The 20449-nt window shown below is 44.8% G+C and overlaps 1 protein-coding gene across 1 annotated transcript in view; it reads right to left on the reverse strand.

Annotated features, from left to right (window-relative positions):
* IYO (RPAP1-like, carboxy-terminal protein) overlaps window positions 1-20183 on the reverse strand; it is a 43752-nt gene extending 23569 nt beyond the window's left edge. The window contains exons 1-4 of the mRNA XM_087394189.1: window positions 19734-20183; window positions 18567-19440; window positions 13585-13703; window positions 3425-3603 (exon numbers count right to left, since the gene is read on the reverse strand). Of these exons, the coding sequence (XP_087250315.1) occupies window positions 3425-3603; window positions 13585-13703; window positions 18567-19440; window positions 19734-19934 (1373 nt within the window). The 5' untranslated portion in view covers window positions 19935-20183. The remainder of the gene's footprint in view (window positions 1-3424; window positions 3604-13584; window positions 13704-18566; window positions 19441-19733) is intronic.
* Between the last annotated feature and the right edge of the window lie 266 nt (window positions 20184-20449).

The following is a 20449-nucleotide window of genomic DNA, read 5'->3' on the forward strand; positions in this document are numbered from 1 at the left end:
CCCCTTTATAGACTTGGGCCCCAAGCGCCAAAAATAGCGAAGACCTCAAACTGTACCCTTGCCACTCAACCCGAGAATCAAGCCTGCCTAGCTCTAGGCCTCCCCAGGCTACCTGAGCTAGTCTTGTGTACCTAGTACACGTCAGATACTAATCCGTGCACATGACACCGAGCTTCACAGGAAGCTTGGTAGGTGCCAACCAAGTCTTGTATGTGTGTAGTTGTATGAGATCCTCTCGAATGATTTGATTAGCCTCTTGATAATTGAGCGGAATTGAGGGAGCCTGAAGACTGTACTGAAAAGGACGTAGTCTGTCCAAGGCTCGTAAACCATTTGCATGTGCAGGTACACCAACATCTCTGATGCTCCTTAGTTGCTAATGCCATGGATGTGGATAAGGCCATCCATGGTAACCTTTGTTGTCCTGAGGTCGAGGAACCAAAATTCCTTACTGAGTGGAGGGACCTTGAACTCAATAAAAAACAATATGGTGTGGGACGGACTGCTTACTGTTGATCATCGGTGCTAGTCAAAGAACATGGAGCCTCTAGCCAAAGGCCAATCCACCTCTCATAGATAAAGACCGCAGCTTGGGATGCTATACATGCAGTTGGACAGACCAAAGAATCAAAGAGAAGAGATTTGGTCCATGGATTCCTGAAATGAGAGTGAAAGCATTGACACTTAATCCTAGCAAGCGCAGCGTACCCCCTGCTTAGTCGAAACTGCATTGCTGGTCTGGGTTTGAGAAAATCACTCCCAAATATGTCTAAGATCAATGATCTCTACCGCTAACCGGTCAAAGGTGAACTGTTCTCTATGCATGACTACCTTGGATGTGTTAAAGATTATAACCTTGGTTTTACCAAGATTGATGTCTCTCACAAAAGGTGTGGAGTGCATCCAGGTGTCGTTGGAGGCCCTCAGCTAAAAGGAGAGTAAGACCACATCGTCTATATAGAGGAGAATTTAAATTAAGGAGCTGTCAAGAGATAAGCTTGCCCCTCCTGGTTGATGTAGAGGCCAAATAGAGTTGGTGATAATGGACACCCTTGTTTGACCCCGATAATGGTCATGATTTTCTTTGTCCATCTTGTAGTTGTCTGAACCTTGCCAGAGACCCTCTCACAAAGTGCCATGACTTCCTAGATGATCTTCTGACCGTATCCCAAATCCTACAGGCGTTTGATGAGATAGGCCCTGGGCACTGTATCAAAGCCTTGCTAAAATGCACAAAGTAGCAACAAACCCTCTGTCTCCTTGTCTAGCCTCCGCAATGACACCTGGGAGTGTGAGAATGTGATCTAGAGTCACATAATTAGGGTGAAAACCTGCTTGTCTAGTAGCTCCCACTCTCTGCAAATTGGCTAATGTGTGTATCGAGCATTGAGGCATAGATCTTGGACATGACATGTCCAATCACAATGATCCTATTGTTTTTTGGACCCATGGATCGCATGCCTTGTGAATAGGCGGGATGGTGTTAAGGGTGGTTTTTAGGAAAGCCAATGGAGAGTGCTTCGTTAAAAATCTTTGCCAAAATCGGGGCGAGGGTACTTGATCCATATGCAATGTGTTCAGCATGCAGCCCCTCATAATCTTTGGCTTGCCATTATGTAGCTTCAGAGCTGCGTGTGTGATGTCATCGGTGGTGAACGATGCACGTGGTGGGGCTAGGGTAGCTACGAGAGGTCAAGTGGTGGCTGGTGATGAATGCCATATAGTGTGCGAGAATTGGAGTGTCAAAGTTGGTGTTGATGAGAGAAGGGACTCATCGCTTGAGAAACTTCCACTAGAAGTCCTTGGAGTTGCCCTTAAACAAGATGTTTAGTAGCGCTCCTCGTTCTGGCAAACAAATGTCTAGCAGACCAAACGGTAATACTGTCTCTATCTCGCTCGAAAGATGATGCTTAGTCTCGAATTTGAGTTGGCGGCGTCATGAGTTACACTCATCATTGTAGTTGCTATTGCAAGGGACTGAGTTGATAAGCGGCTGAGGTGAGTGGAACGGCTGGTCTAATGAGAGGTGAGAGGGAGGGGAGGCTGCAAGCAAGGGCTGCGAGGAGAGGGGAGACCAAGGGGAGGGGAGGCGATGAGAGGTAGAGGAGACAGCAGTAGGCGAGGAGGGAGGGAGAGGCAAAGGAAAGAGAGAGGGACTAGGGAGAGAGAGAGGTGCAGGGAGTGGTGGGAGGCGAAGGGCAGGGGAAGGAGGGGGTGAGAGGGCGGGAGTCAAAGGGGAAGGAAAGGAGGCAGTGAGAGGGCGGGTGAAGGTGGGCTGAGCAGGGAGGGGGGGACTAATTTTTGGGGGGCCGTTTAGCTTAGGTTAATCATTCAAATTGGAAGAGGGGGGGGGGCAATTTACTTAGGTTAATTGAATAATTTTTATTTTTTTTGGGGTGGGGGGTTGGAGAGAGACTAATTATTAGGGATTTTCGATTTTTAGTTCAAAGGGGGGACATAAAGGCAAGCTCATGAAGAAAGGAAAGGACAGGTCCTATAATGGAGAGAGCAAGAAAAGAAATGTTACCGCTATGATATGCCCGGATGGCAAAGAGATTGCCGGAAGAAGGCTGATCAAAAGGAGGACCAATCCAAGGGAGATGATTCTGTCAACCACTCAGCTAATGTTGTACAAGGGCAGTTATTCTTGGTGACTACATCCAATAGTGCCTTGATTGGTAGGATAGATTCAGGTGTGATAGTGCTCATGTCTGATTTTGAGCAATGGTGAAAAAACCCAGGCTCCTTGGGAGATGAAGAGGGTAACACAGGTTGCTCAGAGCATGTTGAGGATGAGGCTGTATCCATCATGGAGGATGAGGGTGGAAAGGACCACCTTGATACAAGATCTGAGTTTTTGACTAGTAATGACTGGAGTATGTGCTCCAAAACTCAGAGGTAAGCTAATGAGAGTACTTTGGGAAGGTACTTGGCAGAATATGATATTAACTTTAATTATAATTCCACTAGTTGTTTCTTGAGAGACACTGGTCACATTCCATAGAAAGAAAAAAGAATAACGAACACCCACACAGTATCCTCTCCTTCAGAGGGAAGTTGAAATAGAAGCAATATTCTTAAAAGAAAAGGAATTGCACAACTCCTCTCAGATTTTTGAGCTGATATTACACCCTGCAACCTGATCCAAGGCTCGCACTGGTATAATGAACGTAGTAGAAACCTTCAATTCCAAAATGCATGGAGATTCACATTGCAGTATAAAACTTTGCCTATTTTAGAGCAACAGAACTGCACGGATTTGAAAAGATAATGAGTTCGGCTTTTCGAGGAACTTCAATTCGTGAAGACTATAGCAACATCATTAACAAACACAGAAAACCAGTAAGAAAGGCAAAACCTCACTATAAGCTCATAATGTGATGATATAACATAGCAAGTCAAAACCTCAAAACTGAATACTTACCGGAGAGTTAGAACAAGTTCTGGCTCTGGACCAAGCGCATAAGCCCAAACAGCTTGCCAGTCTACGTAATCCGTTGGTTTAAGAGCTGAAGCCTGACCGTCATTCTGTTGGATACCTGACAAGGCCTTCTCCAGTACCTTTGCAAGCAGTCGAAGAGCCACGGCTCTTTGTGCAGGGACCTACAAGCCAAATGGAACATTCCCACTTAGATCAATGCTTATTTTCTGTTCCTCTTAAACAAGTACATTCCCTCAAAGAAGTTAGATTCAACAGCAAGCTGAAGAGAATATCTGTTACTTGGAGGGAGGGAGGTAGTTGTGACAAACCCTCAGACAAATAGTTTCTACGTACGACATGTCCACAAGTTTGCAACACTCATAGAGGTAGATATGATCCAATTGCTTTAATGTGGAGGAAGAATAAGTATTTTGGATTGACATTACAGTGTGCAATATAATAATGCGTGTACACCTCTTAATTGTGATGTACGACAGATAGAGACTGGATGTTATATTCATGCAGACTGTCACAGGTACTGGACTCATTGCGGTGATATTTTATGATTCTCCATCATGAGTAGGGTAGATGCAAGCATAGACTCATCTCATTAAAAACCACTTTCTGACACTCCATTTGTATCCTGACATTCCTAATAGTGCAACAGAATATTCCTCCAACAATGTGTCTGCATACTTAGTACACAAAGCAATGCCCTCTAGGTTTTGAAGTATTTGAAATGGGGCTCAAAATGGCTGGATGGAGACGTAAGGTGCAATGATCACACTAAAAAATAGCACGCTAACTTAGATCCCAAAGACACACAAGAAACAGTCAGCCTTCAAACCTCATGACAGAGCGAAGGTGACACGACCCCAGCACTCCTGAAACCAAACACAAGAACACACCAAATGTGAGGAAACTGAGCAGGCTGCTCACCACCCAACCATGACATCTACGGGATGCCCGAATTGTCCCCTCCAAGCCACAAGCTGAGCTACTGGCACGAACTCCCAACCAGATCCTAACCAGCCTGGTTTCCCATACCACCAGGTGGCACTGTGGAGCCTGGGAACTGCTGCTGGGCCTTGGGCTACACTATGATGCAGGCGCGCGTCCACGACTCAATCCAGGATCAGACCTAGCACCTAGGAACGAGACTTGCTCCCATCGGCTCTCTGAGAACTGAACCTCTGGGCCCCTTATATAGACTCGGGCCCCAAGTGCCAAAAATAGCGAAGACCTCTAACTCGTTCGTACCCTTGCCACTCCACCCGAGAATCAAGCCTGCCTAGCTCTAAGCCTCCCCAGGCTACCTGAGCTAGTCTTGTGTACCCAGTACATGTCGGATACCAATCCGTGCACATGATACTTCCCCTCCTCTAAGAACTCACTCCTGGGTTCGCTAAAAAACCCGGGAATGTCCTCTGAAGGTTCTGTAATGTCTCCCATGTTGCATCCTCCTCAACACGATCCTTCCACTTGATCTTGTATTCCGTGATAGTTCGATTACAAATCTGCCTTTCACGAAATTCAAGAGTACTCGCAGGCTCGTGTGGAATAAAAGTTAAATCTATAACTTCTATTATTTCTTGAGGAGAAACAAGTTGATCATCCACACCCAATAATTATTTCAGTTTGCTGACATGAAATACTGGATGTACTTTAACATCAGGAGGCAATTCTAGTCTATATGCAACTGGTCCAATTCTTTTAATAACCTTGAACGGACCACGATATCTGGGGGATAACTTCGTAACCAAACCAGTACTTACGCTCTTGGATTCCTTGGGAATACGCAAATATACCATCGTTCCTTCAGAGAACTCTCTAGGTGAACGATATCTATTAGCATAAAATCTATCCCGATCTTGGGCACTTCTAATAGACCCCTTGGCGAACTGCAACATTTCTTGCATGTCTAGCAAGGATGTCTTTGCAGCATCATTTTGGATTCCCTTTAACCCAACCATAACTGGTGACTTAGGTTGAAACCCGTACATAAGCATGAAAGGACTATAACCAGTACTCAATGCTTTGCACTGTTATAAGCAAATTCTATCATAGGGAGATAATCTTCCCATGAAGACTATCTCTTAGAAACATATGCCTGAAGCATATCTTCAACCAATTGGTTGACCTTCTTTGTACTGCCATCAGATTGTGCATGATCTGAGGAACTCATACTTAGAGTAGTTTCTAACTTCTCAAAAACAAGTGTCCAAAAGTTACTTGTAAACTTCGAGTCTCTGTCGCTGACTATGTCAGAGGGCAAACCATACAACTTAAACAAGTGGTCCACAAACTCGTGAGCCAGCTGAACAACTGAAATAGTTGTTCTAGTAGGTAAGAATCTAGCCATTTTTGTCAAACGGTCCACTATGACCCAAATGGAGTCATGACCCTTGCGCGTTCTTGGCAGACCAGTAATAAAATCCATGGAAATACTTTCCCATTTATTACCCGGGATTTGCAATGGCTGTAATAAACCCGCGCTTCTAAGGTGTTCTACCTTAGTAACCTAACAATACCGGCAACCTACCACATAGTGTTCAATAAATGCACGCATCTCAGGCCAATAAAAGGTATGCTTCACAAGAGACAGAGTCCGATGTATACCTGGATGTCCAACACTAGGAGCATCATGATACTCCCAGAGAATCTTGGATCGAAGATCCAAAACATCTGGTACACATATCTTTCCATTCCGGAACAGCAAGCCGTTCCTAATCATCCACTGACCTCCCGCTGCCTGTACCGTAGGTGGCACAATCCTTGAGTCCTAGTCAACCATGGAGCTCCCATCCTGGACTTTCTGCCAATAAGAACTGAAATGACTATCAATTGCGCAAAGCCCTCTCAAGGATTGAAATAGGTCTGAGGATATTTCCATAAATGCAAAATCACCCTGCAGTCTCTCTCTCTCCTTCCTTCTATCCCAATCTAATACCACTTCCCTTAATCAATGAACCAACACACACTTGCAGGGTTTGAGCACGAATTTTGAAATTAGGGCATACCTAGAGAGGAAAAAAATCGTCCAAAATTCTCGCAACAGAAGTTCCTACCTCAGGAGTTGGCTCTGATACCAACTGACTGTTGGGGTAAAGGCACATTGCCTACCCTTAATTAAAGAATTGAAGATAGGACACCTATGACTGTCTTAAGACAGTCATAGGGTAAACCTAATCCTAATAAAACATAAGTGAGTTTGTGGTGTGGCTCACTCATCACTTCACACCCACACTAGTGTGTCTCTCTCTCACTCTCACTCTCTTGCTCCCTTCCTCCACTCTTCCCGCTCTCAACTGGTATCAGAGCCATCGATCCCTCTACCTCTTTCTCATCCATACCGTACGGACATACGGACAGTTCCGTACTGCCGTACGTCGTCCGTACGACTGTACGGACCAGGGCGCAGAGCCGTACGGCGGCGCGTTTTGAAGTGGATACGGTGGTCGCGGGTGTGTGCATCGCAGGCGGCGCAGTTTGTCGCGGGCGATTTCGTACGGCAGCTGCAAGGCGTGGTCGCGGGCGCATTTCGGCGCATTTCGTACAACATCTGCACCTTTTGCAGGTCTTTGAAGAGGGCGTGGGCGTCGCCAGCCTGCTGCAGTACAGCAGCATAGCTGCTGTGTTTTACAGCAGTTCTTACATCAGCTGTACGGACTGTCCGTACAGTCGTACGGACAGCCGTACACAGGTACGGACGACAGTCCTTCACAGCCAGGTACGGACGACAGTCCGTCTGCAGGTACACTGGGTTGGCGTCGAACCAGCAAGGTACAGAAACAGCAGGACTTGGTTGTTTTTTGCTGCAAAGTCTCAATTTTTTTTTTGGGGGAAGCGTGCTGCAAGAAGGACAGAAGTACAGCAGGAGTTTCTATGCTTTTACTGAGTGAAATTCTCAGTTTTGGGTGATCTTATCAAAGGGCTTTTGCCTGGATGTGTTTGCAGTATATGCCTTGAGGCAGTGTGTAGCCAGGGAGCACACATTTGCTTTATTTCCGCAGTGCATTTGGTGACATTTGTTGCAGGTCACATTCTTTGTACGCACTTTGAAAATCTCAGTTGAGCCACGCTTGGTCAGGGCGCATCGAGTTTACTCGGTCCCTAACTGCCCATCGTTGACAGTGCTCAAAAGATTTTCTTCTTGGTGTCTGTACGTTGTGAGTTGTGTTGTTACTGAGTACACAGGGGCAGCCTATGCATTACACATTGTCAGGTACAAGTGTCAGAGAGATTTTATATTGCATGCTACCTCAGTGTTGAGGTGTTCTCCACTTGATTCAGGTGTCAGATCAAGGGGCTTTTGCCCAGACTTTGTTTGATAGCACTTGGGTTACCAACAGAGATCTTCAGTTGCATTTTCTCCCCTTGGTATAAGGGTGATTGCTTGGGATTTATCCCATTTACTGTTGCAGGTTTTGTGACAGGCTGAAGTGTCATTTTTTTTTGGGGTGTTTGTCAAGTGGTTTCTGCAATTTGAGTCAGTGACATACCTCATCTGAGGTGGGAGAAGTGATCAGTACAGTCAGTACAGCAGTGTTTACAGCAGTGTTGGTGGTTTTGTCAGATAATTATGCACTGTTAAGCTCTTGTTGAGCAGCAGCAGCAGTCTGAAATTACTGTTTTTATGCCTCTTTGAGCTCAGAACAGTTTGTCAGAAGGTACAGTATTTGCAGGGACATTTACTGTTTTGCTGCAGATTTTACTGACAGTAAAAACAGCACCTTTGAGAGTGCTTCTGTCTCTTGAATAGAGCAGGCTTTTCTGAGAAATCAGAACTTTTATTCAGTCTTTTTTTACTTCCAGGGAGTCAGGTACTTTCCTCATCTGATATAGCATCAGGAGGAGGTGATTCTTCAATTCTGAACATAAAGAAACTGGAAGGAGCACATAACTATGCATTATGGGCAGAACAGTGCTTGAATGTCCTTCTGTTAAAGAAGATTGCTAAGCCCATAAGGGTAAAGGGTGTCAAGCCATCTGATATGGCAGCTAATGACTGGGAAGAGCTTGATTTGTCCGCGAGGGCAGCTATCATGCTTACTATTTCAGACACTCTTGTGTTCAATGTACAGGCTGAAAAGACCTCTTATGGTCTATGGCAAAGACTAGAAGAATTATATGCCCAAAAGAGCTCAGCCAGTAAGGTTTATTGGCTGAAGAAGCTGGTTGATCTTCGCATGAAGGAAGGTACAGCTATGACCTCACACTTGAGTGAGTTCAATGCTATCTTTACACAGCTGATTGCACAGGGGTTGAACCTTGATGAGGAGTTCAAGGCTACTTTCTTGTTGTGTACTCTTCCTGAGAGTTGGGACACTTTCAAGACCACCCTGTCAAACTCAAATGCCACTCTTATTTATGCTGATGTAGAGAGCTCTCTTCTTATGGAGGAGATGAGCAGGAAGAATAATGCGGGCAGCAAGTCTTCAAGTGCTTTGCAGGTACAGGACAGAGGCAGGACTCAGCAGAAGGGGAGATCTGCTAGTAAGTCCAAATCCCGTAGTCAGTCCCGTGGCAAAAAGGACATTGAATGCTTTTATTGTGGCAAGAAGGGACATGTGAAGTCGAAGTGCTTCAAGTTCATACGGGATCAGAAAGCCAAGAAGGCTGAAACAAAGGATGCAGGAAATGCAAGCAAAGGCAAAGGCAAGGCCAAGGCAGATGACTTGGATGCAGTGAATGTTGCAGCAGAGGACAGTGACAATGACATACATGATGTTTTATGCTCTTCTGCTGTAATAGCACATGCTTTGGTTATTGATGGCCATGACATGCACACCTGGCTCTTGGATTCAGGTGCTTCTTTTCATGTTACACCTCATAGGGAGTGGTTTACTTCCTACACAGGTACTCATGGAGTTGTTCATCTTGGGAACAACTATGCATGTCAGATTGCAGGGATTGGCAGTATACAGATAGTATTTCCTGATGGGCAGTCATTTATGCTTGATGGTGTTCGCCATGTGCCGCAAATCAAGAAAAATCTGATTAGCACTGGCTTATTAGATGACAGTGGTTACCACACCACATTTGGGGATTCCAAATGGGTGATTACTGATGGCCAGACTGTAGTGGCTGAGGGTTTTAAGAGTGATACCTTGTACCCTCTTTATGTTTCCAGTGTGGGTAATCATGTTGTTGCCATAACCGAGCTGCCAAAGGTTTCATTGTGGCATAGCCGGTTGGGACACATGTCTGTTAAAGGAATGCAAGAACTGTCACGTTTGGGTTATCTGCCGCCTCTCTCTTTTTCAGATTTGCCTACTTGTGATCATTGTATTTTTGGCAAGCATTCTGTGACTCCTCATAAGAGGAGATCTCCCCAGAATAGAGCACCTCTTGATCTAGTGCACACTGATTTGTGTTAGATGCCACAGTTATCACTAGGGGGTGCCAAATATTTTATTACTTTCATTGATGATGCCACACGTAAGGTGTGGGTCTATTTCTTGAAGCATAAGGGAGATGCCCTAGATGCTTTCAAGAGGTTTGTCGCTCAGGTTGAAAATCGGACATGTCGTAGGCTGAAATGCCTCAGATCCGATAATGGGGGTGAGTATGTGTCACATGCTTTTGTGCAGTTTTGCCAAGCTAAGGGCATCAAACAAGAACTCACAGCCCCTCATAATGCATCTCAAAATGGTGCAAGTGAGCGGATGAATCGAACTATTCAGGAGAAGGTTCGATGTATGTTGTCTTATGCTGCATTACCCCATGGCTTTTGGGCAGAAGCCGTGCAAACAGCAGTTCACATTATTAACAGGTCACCAAATAAGGCTTTGGAGTTGAAAGTGCCAGAGGAGGTGTGGTCTGGCAAACCACCCTCATATAAGCACTTACGGGTATTTGGCTGCGAGTGCTTTGCTCATGTACGCAAAGATCTCCGCACCAAACTGGATCCAAAGTCTATCAGATGCATCTTTATGGGATATGGTGACGAAGGTGAAATGGGGTACAGGTTATGGGATCCCGTTAAACGGAAGATTATACGCAGCAATGATGTCATCTTTAAAGAAGATAGTGTACACAAGGAACCCGTGCAACCTGTGGAATACAGGAGGGTTATTTATGATGATGTTGGACAGCAAAGAATGCCCATTTATATGCAGCAGCAGCCTGCTGCAGATCACCCTGTTCAAGAGGGTATACAGGCTGAAAATCAGCCAGATAATTTTGCCAATGATGCACCACTGGATGTGCCAACAGATGGGGCTGTAGAACAGCCAGATATGGTGGTACAGCCACCCGTCATGCATGAAGAACACGCTGGACAGCAGCCTAATCCGGAACATTTTGTGAGGAGGAGCACCCGTGCACAACGGCCTCCTGCCAGGTTTGTTCCAGGAGCCAATAATGTGGCTGATTTTATTATGCTGACAGATTGTGGTGAGCCTTCCAGCTTCAAGGAAGCTATGGGAAGAACAGAGAAAAAGAAGTGGGAGAAAGCCATGCAGTCAGAAATGGACTCCCTACTTCAGAATGATACATGGGACTTGGTGCAGTTACCTGCAGGCAGAAAGGTTTTGCCATGCAAGTGGGTTTACAAAGTCAAAGTGGATTCAAATGCTTTACCTCGGTATAAGGCCAGATTGGTTGCCAAGGGATTTAAGCAGGAGAAGGGCATTGACTTTGATGAGATTTTTTCACCTGTAGTCAAGATGACTACTTTGAGAGCAGTGTTGGCTCTTGTTGCTCATGATGACATGGATTTATGTCAGATGGATGTGAAGACAGCTTTTCTTCACGGAGATCTCCATGATGAGATCTATATGAGTCAGCCAGAGGGATATGCTGTTAAAGGGAAAGAGCAGCTTGTGTGTAAGCTCAAAAGGAGCTTGTATGGACTCAAGCAGGCGCCAAGAGAATGGTACAAGAAGTTTGATGCCTTCATGCAGTCCCAAGGGTATCATAGGTGTGAGACCGATCATTGCTTGTACACCAAACGGGCAAAGGATGGCAGTTTAATGCTACTCATTCTATATGTGGATGACATGCTTATTGCCAGTAAATCTCAGCATGAGATTAGTGCTTTGAAGAAACAACTGCATAAGTCTTTTGACATGAAAGACTTGGGTGATGCAAATCATATTCTTGGCATGCGTATTACTCGTGACAGGTCCAAGGGACTTTTGTTTTTGTCACAGAAAGAGTATATTGACAAAGTACTGCAGAGGTTTAAAATGAAGGGGGGGAAGTCCATTAGTACCCCGTTGCCTCCACATTTAAAACTCAGCAGTAAGGACAGCCCCAGATCAGATGATGATAAGGCTGAAATGGCCAAGGTTCCATATGCATCTGCAGTTGGATCTTTGATGTATGCCATGGTTGCCACTCGTCCGGATATTGCTTTTGCGGTGGGAGTCATCAGCAGGTATATGGCAAATCCAGGCAAGCGGCATTGGGAAGCAGTGAAAGGTGTCTTGAGGTATCTCAAAGGTACCAAAGACTTGTGCATATGCTATGGTAGGCAGGATGCATTGGTGCATGGTTTTACAGATTCAGACTATGCAGGGAATGCAGATAACCGGAAGTCTACTACCGGTTATATTTTCACATTTGCAGGAGGTGCTATATCATGGGTGTCTCGGTTGCAGAAATGCGTTGCACTGTCAACCACAGAAGCTGAATATGTTGCAGCCACTGAGGCTTGCAAGGAGGCAATATGGCTTCCTCGGCTGGTGGGAGATTTGGGCATTACAGGAGATATGCCAGTTTTGCATTGTGATAGTCAGAGTGCTATCATGTTGGCAAAGAATCCGGTCTTTCATCAGAAGACCAAGCACATAGAAGTGAAATATCATTTCATCAGGGAGGTACTGGAAGACAAGCGTCTTGAGCTTGTGAAAGTACATACTGATGATAATCCTGCAGATTTGCTCACTAAGAGCTTGCCTACAGAGCGGTTTGCACATTGCCGCCACATCATGGGATTAGGATGAGACCATTCTTACTTTATGGTCTTGTATACAGTAACTGTATATTGCTGTATTTTTATTCTTTTCTCCCCTTTAGGCACATTGGCCTTTAGGTGGGAGGTTGTTGGGGTAAAGGCACATTGCCTACCCTTAATTAAAGAATTAAAGATAGGACACCTAAGACAGTCATAGGGTAAACCTAATCCTAATAAAACATAAGTGAGTTTGTGGTGTGGCTCACTCATCACTTCACACCCACACTAGTGTGTCTCTCTCTCACTCTCACTCTCTTGCTCCCTTCCTCCACTCTTCCCGCTCTCACTGACATAACCCCAGCACTCCTAAAACCTCTGCTCTGCAAGCAATCACAAGAACACACCAAACGTGAGGAAACTGAGCAAGCTGCTCACCACCCAACCATGACATCTACGGGATGCGATCCCAAATCAAGAGATGTCCCCTCCGAGCCACGAGCTGAGCTACTGGCACGAACTCCCAACCAGATCCTAACCAGCCTGGTGTCCCATACCACCAGGTGGCGCTGTGAAGCCTAGGGTCTGCTGCTGGGCCTTGGGCTACGCTATGATACAGACACGCGTCCGCAACTCAATCCAGGATCAGACCTAGCACCTGGGAACAAGACTTGCTCCCATCGGCTCTCTGAGAACTGAACCTCTGGGCCCCTTATATAGACTCGGGCCCCAAGCCCCAAAAATAGCGAAGACCTCTAACTGGTTCGTACCCTTGCCACTCAACCCGAGAATCAAGCCTGCCTAGCTCTAAGCCTCCCCAGGCTACCTGAGCTAGTCTTGTGTACCCAGTGCACGTTGGATACCAATCCGTGCACATGACAGAAGGTCAAAGATCAACCTTCATATATGAATTCCCCTATAGTTAAAATTGTACAAGCACGATCAAAGATGGTCCATTAGAAGAAAATTCGCTTGGAGCAAAAAGGTCAAGTGCCAGAAAACCCCATAGGACATGACTTCCAAAGAGATACGATGAATAAACCAATCTAGCAAAAAACAATCCATGTTATGCAACTTAGCATGCCTCAGCTCTCTTTAAACCATCACGATCAAATTTGAATCACCAAGAGGTAACATTTTAGACTACACCAACTGCCATATTTTAATCAATAAAATGCCAAGAAGACTATTAAAGCAGCACACAAAAGAGTAATTCTTTGCAGACTTCCTGCAATAACATTACTGCAAAAGGGGGAGTGCAAACCATGCTTCGAACAAGTGTCACTGCTTCCTTTATTGTATAGCCTTCTGCAATAGGATCTCCATCAGTGCGCAAAAAATCACGTTCAGCCACATTGTGAATAATCTGCTGAGAAAGATTGCCTGCCCCAAAGACAAAACAACAATCATGATTGGTGTTTCCCTGCTGCTCATACAAGATCAAAAGCAAGCAAATCATTTAACATATGATAACTGACCCTGCAAACGGGCTACAATTCGAACTCTGCTGCAACCTTGACCATTACATTAGAAATTCACATTTAGTCATTGTAAAGGACCAGGATCAGCTGAAGCTCTTTGTACTGAAGCAGAACACCTCTCAGAATTGGCGCAAATGTAAGTCATGGGCTGGACTTAGCACAGAAACTTGTGATGGGCTGGATAAATGTTAATTCCTTATTGAATTCCAGCTTGAGCGATGAGCTCTGCTGTACAAATTGAATTTCATTGATAGAATGGTAATAGATGATAAGTTGTGAACAAATGGGACAGCCAGGCCTACTATAGAATTAAGGTGAGCTCTTTTAGCAAGCACATGTAAACAAAGAATTGGTTTGAGTCATTGAATCAGTCCATTAAGGATGTTGTTGAATCAGTCCATTAAGGTTGTTGTTGAGGTTGCAAATGGTTGTGGTTGGACGTAAAATGCAGTGGTACTCTTCCTATCTTTACTTCACAAGAGAAATCTGGGAAGTACTTAAAAACAGTTCAAAATGTGCCAGGTCTTCAAAAAATCTACTTTCGAATTGCAGCCATGGAAACAATGTTCTCTTCACAAAAGATAGCTATAGATGCCCTTGATCTTGTGCACTCACATCTTCTTAGGCCAATGAACACAACTTCATTGGGTGGCAAGAAATATGCCCTAGCTTTCATTGATTACTAATCTCAGGGAAAGTTTTTCTTAGCCCGAAATCATAAACTTCCTCAAAGTTTAAAGAGTTCAAGGCCATGGTTGAAAGAGAAACCATGAGAAAAATCAAGATTTTGAGAGGTGACGAAGGAAGAGAATATAGACACCAAGAAATCAGCATGTTTTGCAACCCCAACAAGCTTGGTCAGGCAAGAAGCTTAGTGTGTTGCATCTCAAAGTTTTTGGGCGCATATGTTATGCTATGTGCCAAAAGAGTTGAGAAAATTTGGATGACAAGGCAGTCACGCTGAGCAGAGTCGAGCCTGCAGGTTGTAACAATAAAGTCAAAGAAAATTATAATAGGCAAAGAGGTCATCTCAGAGAGAGAAAGAGAGAGTCATTATCTTCGTCAAGCCTATTACGCTGTACTATTTGGAGTCAATTATATTGAGCAAAGATGTCATGTTCACAGAGAGAAATTCATTATCCTACTTCCAATATGCAGCCCTCTTTTGGGGTGGATAAGTCACAAAATGAGCAGGAACCAAAGATCGAACAAGACCAGAGAATTTGTCAAAGTGGTATCTGAATACACTAGAGGATGCCAAAACTCAGGGCTTGCCTGAGGGCAACAAGAGAAGAAATCACCAACAATACAATAGTCCCCCACAGAGTGCAAGTGCAGCATGCATGTTGCATGTTTCCAATGATGATGTAGCTCAAACATTTATGCAGACTGACAAGCATGCGCATTAAAAGAATGGATGCCATCAATAAAAACCACACTTGGGAGCTTGGGATCTAGTTGATCTCATTTGGGAAGATTGTGGTTCAATGCAAATGGGTTTACAAAAAAGCATGTTAATGCCCCAAGTGAGTTCCTAAGTGTTTGCCCTAAGGCTTAGCTGAATTCATAACGTTGAGGCAAGGGTTTCTTCAGATACCGTAGGCTATCAAGACACCAACACAGTTTGGGCCAAAAATAGAAATTTTAAGAAGACGGGTTCATTGATAAGTACAAGCCAAGGTTGGTTGCCAAGGGATATCCCAGGAAGAGGGGGTAGATTTCCCTAAGACAATTGCACAGGCCACCACTGTCAGGACAGTACTCTTCATGGCAGCACACTTCTCATGGCCCCTGTGGCAAATGGTATCTTTGAGGCAGCGAAGGTATGGTAAGGGTTTCCTGGAAAGCTTCACGTGCAAGATAGCAAGCCAATTCCTACACTCAAGGAAATAGAACTGCAATTGGATGTAGATTTACAGCAGCCAGGTGTGGACTATATGCATGCAGCTCATGGTGGGCAGCCTAGCCTAGTTTATTTGATGACCACTACGCCAGATGTTTCTTATGATGTCAGTTGTGTACGTCAACACATGACACATCCCAACATCCCAAAGCCAGCCTTTAGTGACAAGGATCCTCATGTACATCAAGAGAGCTATGCATTTTGGGATTTCTTATGCAAATCCAAAAACCCTACAGCTGCAAGGGTTTTGTGACAATGATTGGGAGCCAACAAGGTCAAGAAACTAGATACACTTTTTCACTCAGCAATGGGAGCATATCTTGGGTGAGCAAAAAGCAGAACACTATTGCCCTTTCTTACGCAGAGGCAGGAATATTAAGGCTACCCGGGTAATATGTGGATCATGCTAGAACCAAACACATTGACATCAAGTATCGCTAAGAGAAAATTGAGGATGTACAGGTATAGATGATCCTTTGTTCCATCAAGCCACTACCACAGCAGAAGTTATTTCTCTGCAGACATCTCCTTGGTCTCCAGAACAACTTGATTCTTCAGAGGGGCATCGATGACGCATATGATGCCTCTAACAATTAAGTAGTTTCAGTCTGTTCGTGTCTCGATGTCATCGCAACCATTTTTGCATTACGAAGGAGAATGTTGGGATAACACCCTCATTGGTTATAATCATTTTCATTATTGGGTTGTCAAAGACTAAGTGACTTTGGTCACTAGGACTGAGATACAGCAGTGTTCAAGGTCCAATAGCTCTAGGTAAAGGCATCTGATTTAGAACCTGACGTCAGTTGAACTGAGGTATTTAGGGTCCTCTAGCTCATAAGTCAATAAAAATTTTAGGTCTGTACATGTGCATGCCATGGGTCACCCTAGGATTTAATCTCAGTTAGGGTTTAGGATTTCTTACGAAACCCTCGACTGTATTTTCAAATGCGTGCAATTCGGTTCAGCTTTGCTCTTCAACCGTGTGCTATCTCCTGTCCATTTCTCTTCAAAGTCCTATCATGGACATGTGTTCATGCATCTGCCCATATAGCAGCCATGCTTGCTGCCCGTATGGCAGACTGTGTGCACCCCAAACTCCCAAGGTGTCCACCCCCTTTGTCTTCCTCATTTGGGGGATCACATGGGCAGTGAACCATACTTCTGACAAGAGCAGTATGATGATGCAATGGCACATCTTTCTGCACCATCAAGATGAAACACTAGCATGTTTTCCATTTGTGGGACAATTTGCTAAACTTCAAGCTTTTAGTAAACAATAATTACTGGAGAAAATTTGAGGCTTTCAATACAAGATGAAGTCGACATTATTGGCCCAAAGCACTTGGGACATTGCCATGAAGATAGATAAGAAACAGCCCTTCCCCAATGTCATGTGCACGGATTGGTATCTGACGTGTACTGGGTACACAAGACTAGCTCAGGTAGCCTGGGGAGGCTTAGAGCTAGGCAGGCTTGATTCTCGGCTTGAGTGGCAAGGGTACGAACCAGTTTGAGGTCTTCGCTATTTTTGGCGCTTGGGGCCCGAGTCTATAAAAGGGGCCCAGGGGTTCAATTCTTAGGGAGCCGATGGGAGCAAGTTTCGTTCCCAGGTGCTAGGTCTAATCCTGGATTGAGTCGCGGACGCGCGCCTGCATCTTAGCGTAGCCCAAGGCCCAGTAGCAGATCCAAGGCTTCACAGCGCCACCTGGTGGTATGGGACACCAGGCTGGTTTGGATCTGGTTGGGAGTTCGTGCCAGTAGCTCAGCTCGTGGCTCGGAGGGGACATCTCCTGATTCGGGATCACATCCCGTAGATGTCATGGTTGGGTGGTGAGCAGCCTGCTCAGTTTCTCACGTTGTGTGTGTTTGTTTGCAGATCAGAGGTTTCAGGAGTGCTGGGACTTGTCACCCAATAAGTGGGACCAACCACAGACTTTAAACATAAAGGTTCCAAAAGAGATTTCAGGCAAAGACGAAAAAGCCCCACCCCAGCTGGGCAAAAGAAAGATCTTCCAACTCTTGATGACTCAGCAAAGACATCTCCAAAGGGAGATGCTATAATGTCTTCGCAAGGAAGCCATTGCCAGCAGCAATAAAAAGCCTCCAAAAACGTCCAAGATTCCAACACTATTGCAACTTCTCGAAAAAATGATGACATTTTAGTCCATAGTCAAGTGGCATGGGGTTTGGTAAAAGATCATTCAGACATACTCCTCATTGATAACGGTGCAACCAATAAGGAACAGGTCTAGATTAGTTCCAAAAGACTAGGGTGAAGCACAACCCGCACTTGGAGAATGAGCATTTAAACGTGTCTTGCCAGGGCTGGTAAACCAGGCTTGTGTAAATCGATAGGCACTTTCCAAAGAGCATCGTGCTCTTTACTACCTTGATTTTCAGTTTTGGTTTACGTCGGTTTACAGTTTTGGTGTATTGGTCATTTGGAGAGTTGGTTTGCAAGAAAGTTGCTGCAGCTGCTTTGCAAACTCTGGGTTTGCGATTTCTTTAAAGTTTGTGGTCTGAAATGGCAAGATAGAATACTCTTTTCGACAGCATGGAGGAAAACTACTCTATGTCCATGATGCCAACAAGGGAAGTCTCATGGTATCCTGAGCGAAAGCCACTCCTATTAACCCTGTAGAATTGTCACGAGGAAATCATTCATTTGTGGCATTATTTCCTCTGAAATTGGCAAACTCCATACCTCTGAGAGAGTCTAGAATTTGAATGCTTATACAGCAGGCCAATTGCAGAGCAAAGGAATCAGACATACATGTCCTGAAAATTGCAATTGCAGACAATGACAAAAGAGGCCTACTGAACAAAGTAGAGGAGATTTACAGTCTATTGAAAGATCACCTGCTGATGTTTTCGTGGTCATTGAATCATGAACAACGCTTCCATCCATGCCGAACCTAAAAAATTTGACAGCCTCAACTCTATCAGACCAAGAATAGCAAGGCTCTGCTGAATGAGTTTGGGGTACTGTGTTTGATGCTCTGAAATGGTGGTCTGGTCCTTGTCTCCCTGCCATCCCTGTAACATGAGTCTCCTTGAGTTCACTCGTTTCATTGTTTATGTCCTTGGGAGCATTTACAATGGACATGAGTTCATTAGATGCAATTCCACTAGCTCTATTTGAAGTAGCATGATCACTAGATTCTGTTTCATATTCATCAGTCTTGAGAACTCCAGAACGTCTTCTAGCTTTGTCCATGCCACGTTTCCTCAACATCTCCAATATATCTGGCCGCAGCCTCTCTGTCAACTCGGATTGTGCTGCTACAATTTCTTCATCTGTCATTGATTGCAAGGTCGACCAATTTTGTGCCTCTATTTCTTCTGCTTTTATGCCAACCCTAGATAGTTTGTCCTCAGAATCTGGCTTGCATGAGGTGTCCATCCTCTCCCCCTTAGGCTCACTACAAGTTGATACATCTGTCCTATGTGTCTCCTCCTTGTTGTGACCCCTAGGCAGTGGCAAAATTCTTGCTTTGCTGAAGATTTGTTGTGAGAAACCATCTTCAGCATCAGGAAATATATCGGACTTTGGTGCTAAGTTTGGATTAACTTCTAACTTAGTACTGCTTTTCTGCTTCCAGATACTGAGATCGATTTCTCTTTTCTTCTTTCTTTCTATAGGCTGTGCCTTGACTGCGAGAATTTCTTCATTAGCGTCATCTGTATCCTCTTCAGTAGTTGCAGGAGGTTTGCCGACTACAGGGGTCCAGTGCTGTTGCGATTCTCATACAGAAAAAATGTCATCAGTAATGCCCCCAAAAAACCAGGACTTCAATAAACGTGTGCTCGACCTAAGCCTCACACAACCCTATCTTAAGGTGGAAAATGTTAAAGATAAAAAGAAACAAGGAATGATTTGAACAAACCCCGTAAAAATCTACGTAAAATCTGACCTTAAGCTACGCATGCAGCCAATTGGACCAAAAACTTTTCGGTCCACGTAACAATAAATGCCAAACGCTAACAGAATGTACAAATTGCGATACGCAGGCTTAAATAGACTACCGGGCCTTCCGAGCGATGGCGCGCGACGGGAAATGGGGTAGCTCTCGGTTCAGGAACGGAAACGCGGCTCCATCCCGCGCTCCTGACTGAGGAGAACCCTTTCTCCTTGATCTGTCCAACCAAGGGTGCTGCCTGCTGCTGCTGGACGGGTTTTTTCAGAGCAGAAGCATTGTATTCATTCTCACGACTCTGCAACGACATGATCGTGTTTCGGATGTATCTTTTCAAAATGGACTTGTATTTTGCATTTATATGTTTGGGTGGCCTGCCAAGACAATGACAGCTACACCGGCCATGATCACCTGCTGTAAAGGTAACCGGTCACAACATGCCTTGCGGCTTCCCTTGACCTCCTCAAGCTACGGGGCTAACTCCCAGTTGCCGGCGGTCTCCTTCCGGCCTGCCAATGGCCCATCCACGAATAAGCTGGCTTGGAGTTTCATACCATCCTCGTCTACGACGAGTTAGTGACACCCCTCTGTCAAGTCCAAAGGTAGGTTGCATTTAATTTAAAGTAGTCAGGACCATCCAACTCTTAACACCTACTTATTATAACAGCTCGATCTCTCGGGACAAAGGGCCAGAGCGAGTGAGCAGGTTAAGCTTCGTAAACAAGCTTGGGGGGTTCACTATATGTAAATTTGCTATATCACGTGCATTCAAGGCCTAGTTTAAAAGTCACTTATCTGTGAATTCTTAAAGGAAAAAATGTGTCC

The sequence above is a fragment of the Dipteris shenzhenensis genome, chromosome 23 (genome assembly GCF_047967505.1).
Source record: "Dipteris shenzhenensis isolate YYH24624 ecotype China chromosome 23, Dip_SZ_1.0, whole genome shotgun sequence".
Taxonomy (NCBI): Eukaryota; Viridiplantae; Streptophyta; class Polypodiopsida; order Gleicheniales; family Dipteridaceae; genus Dipteris; species Dipteris shenzhenensis.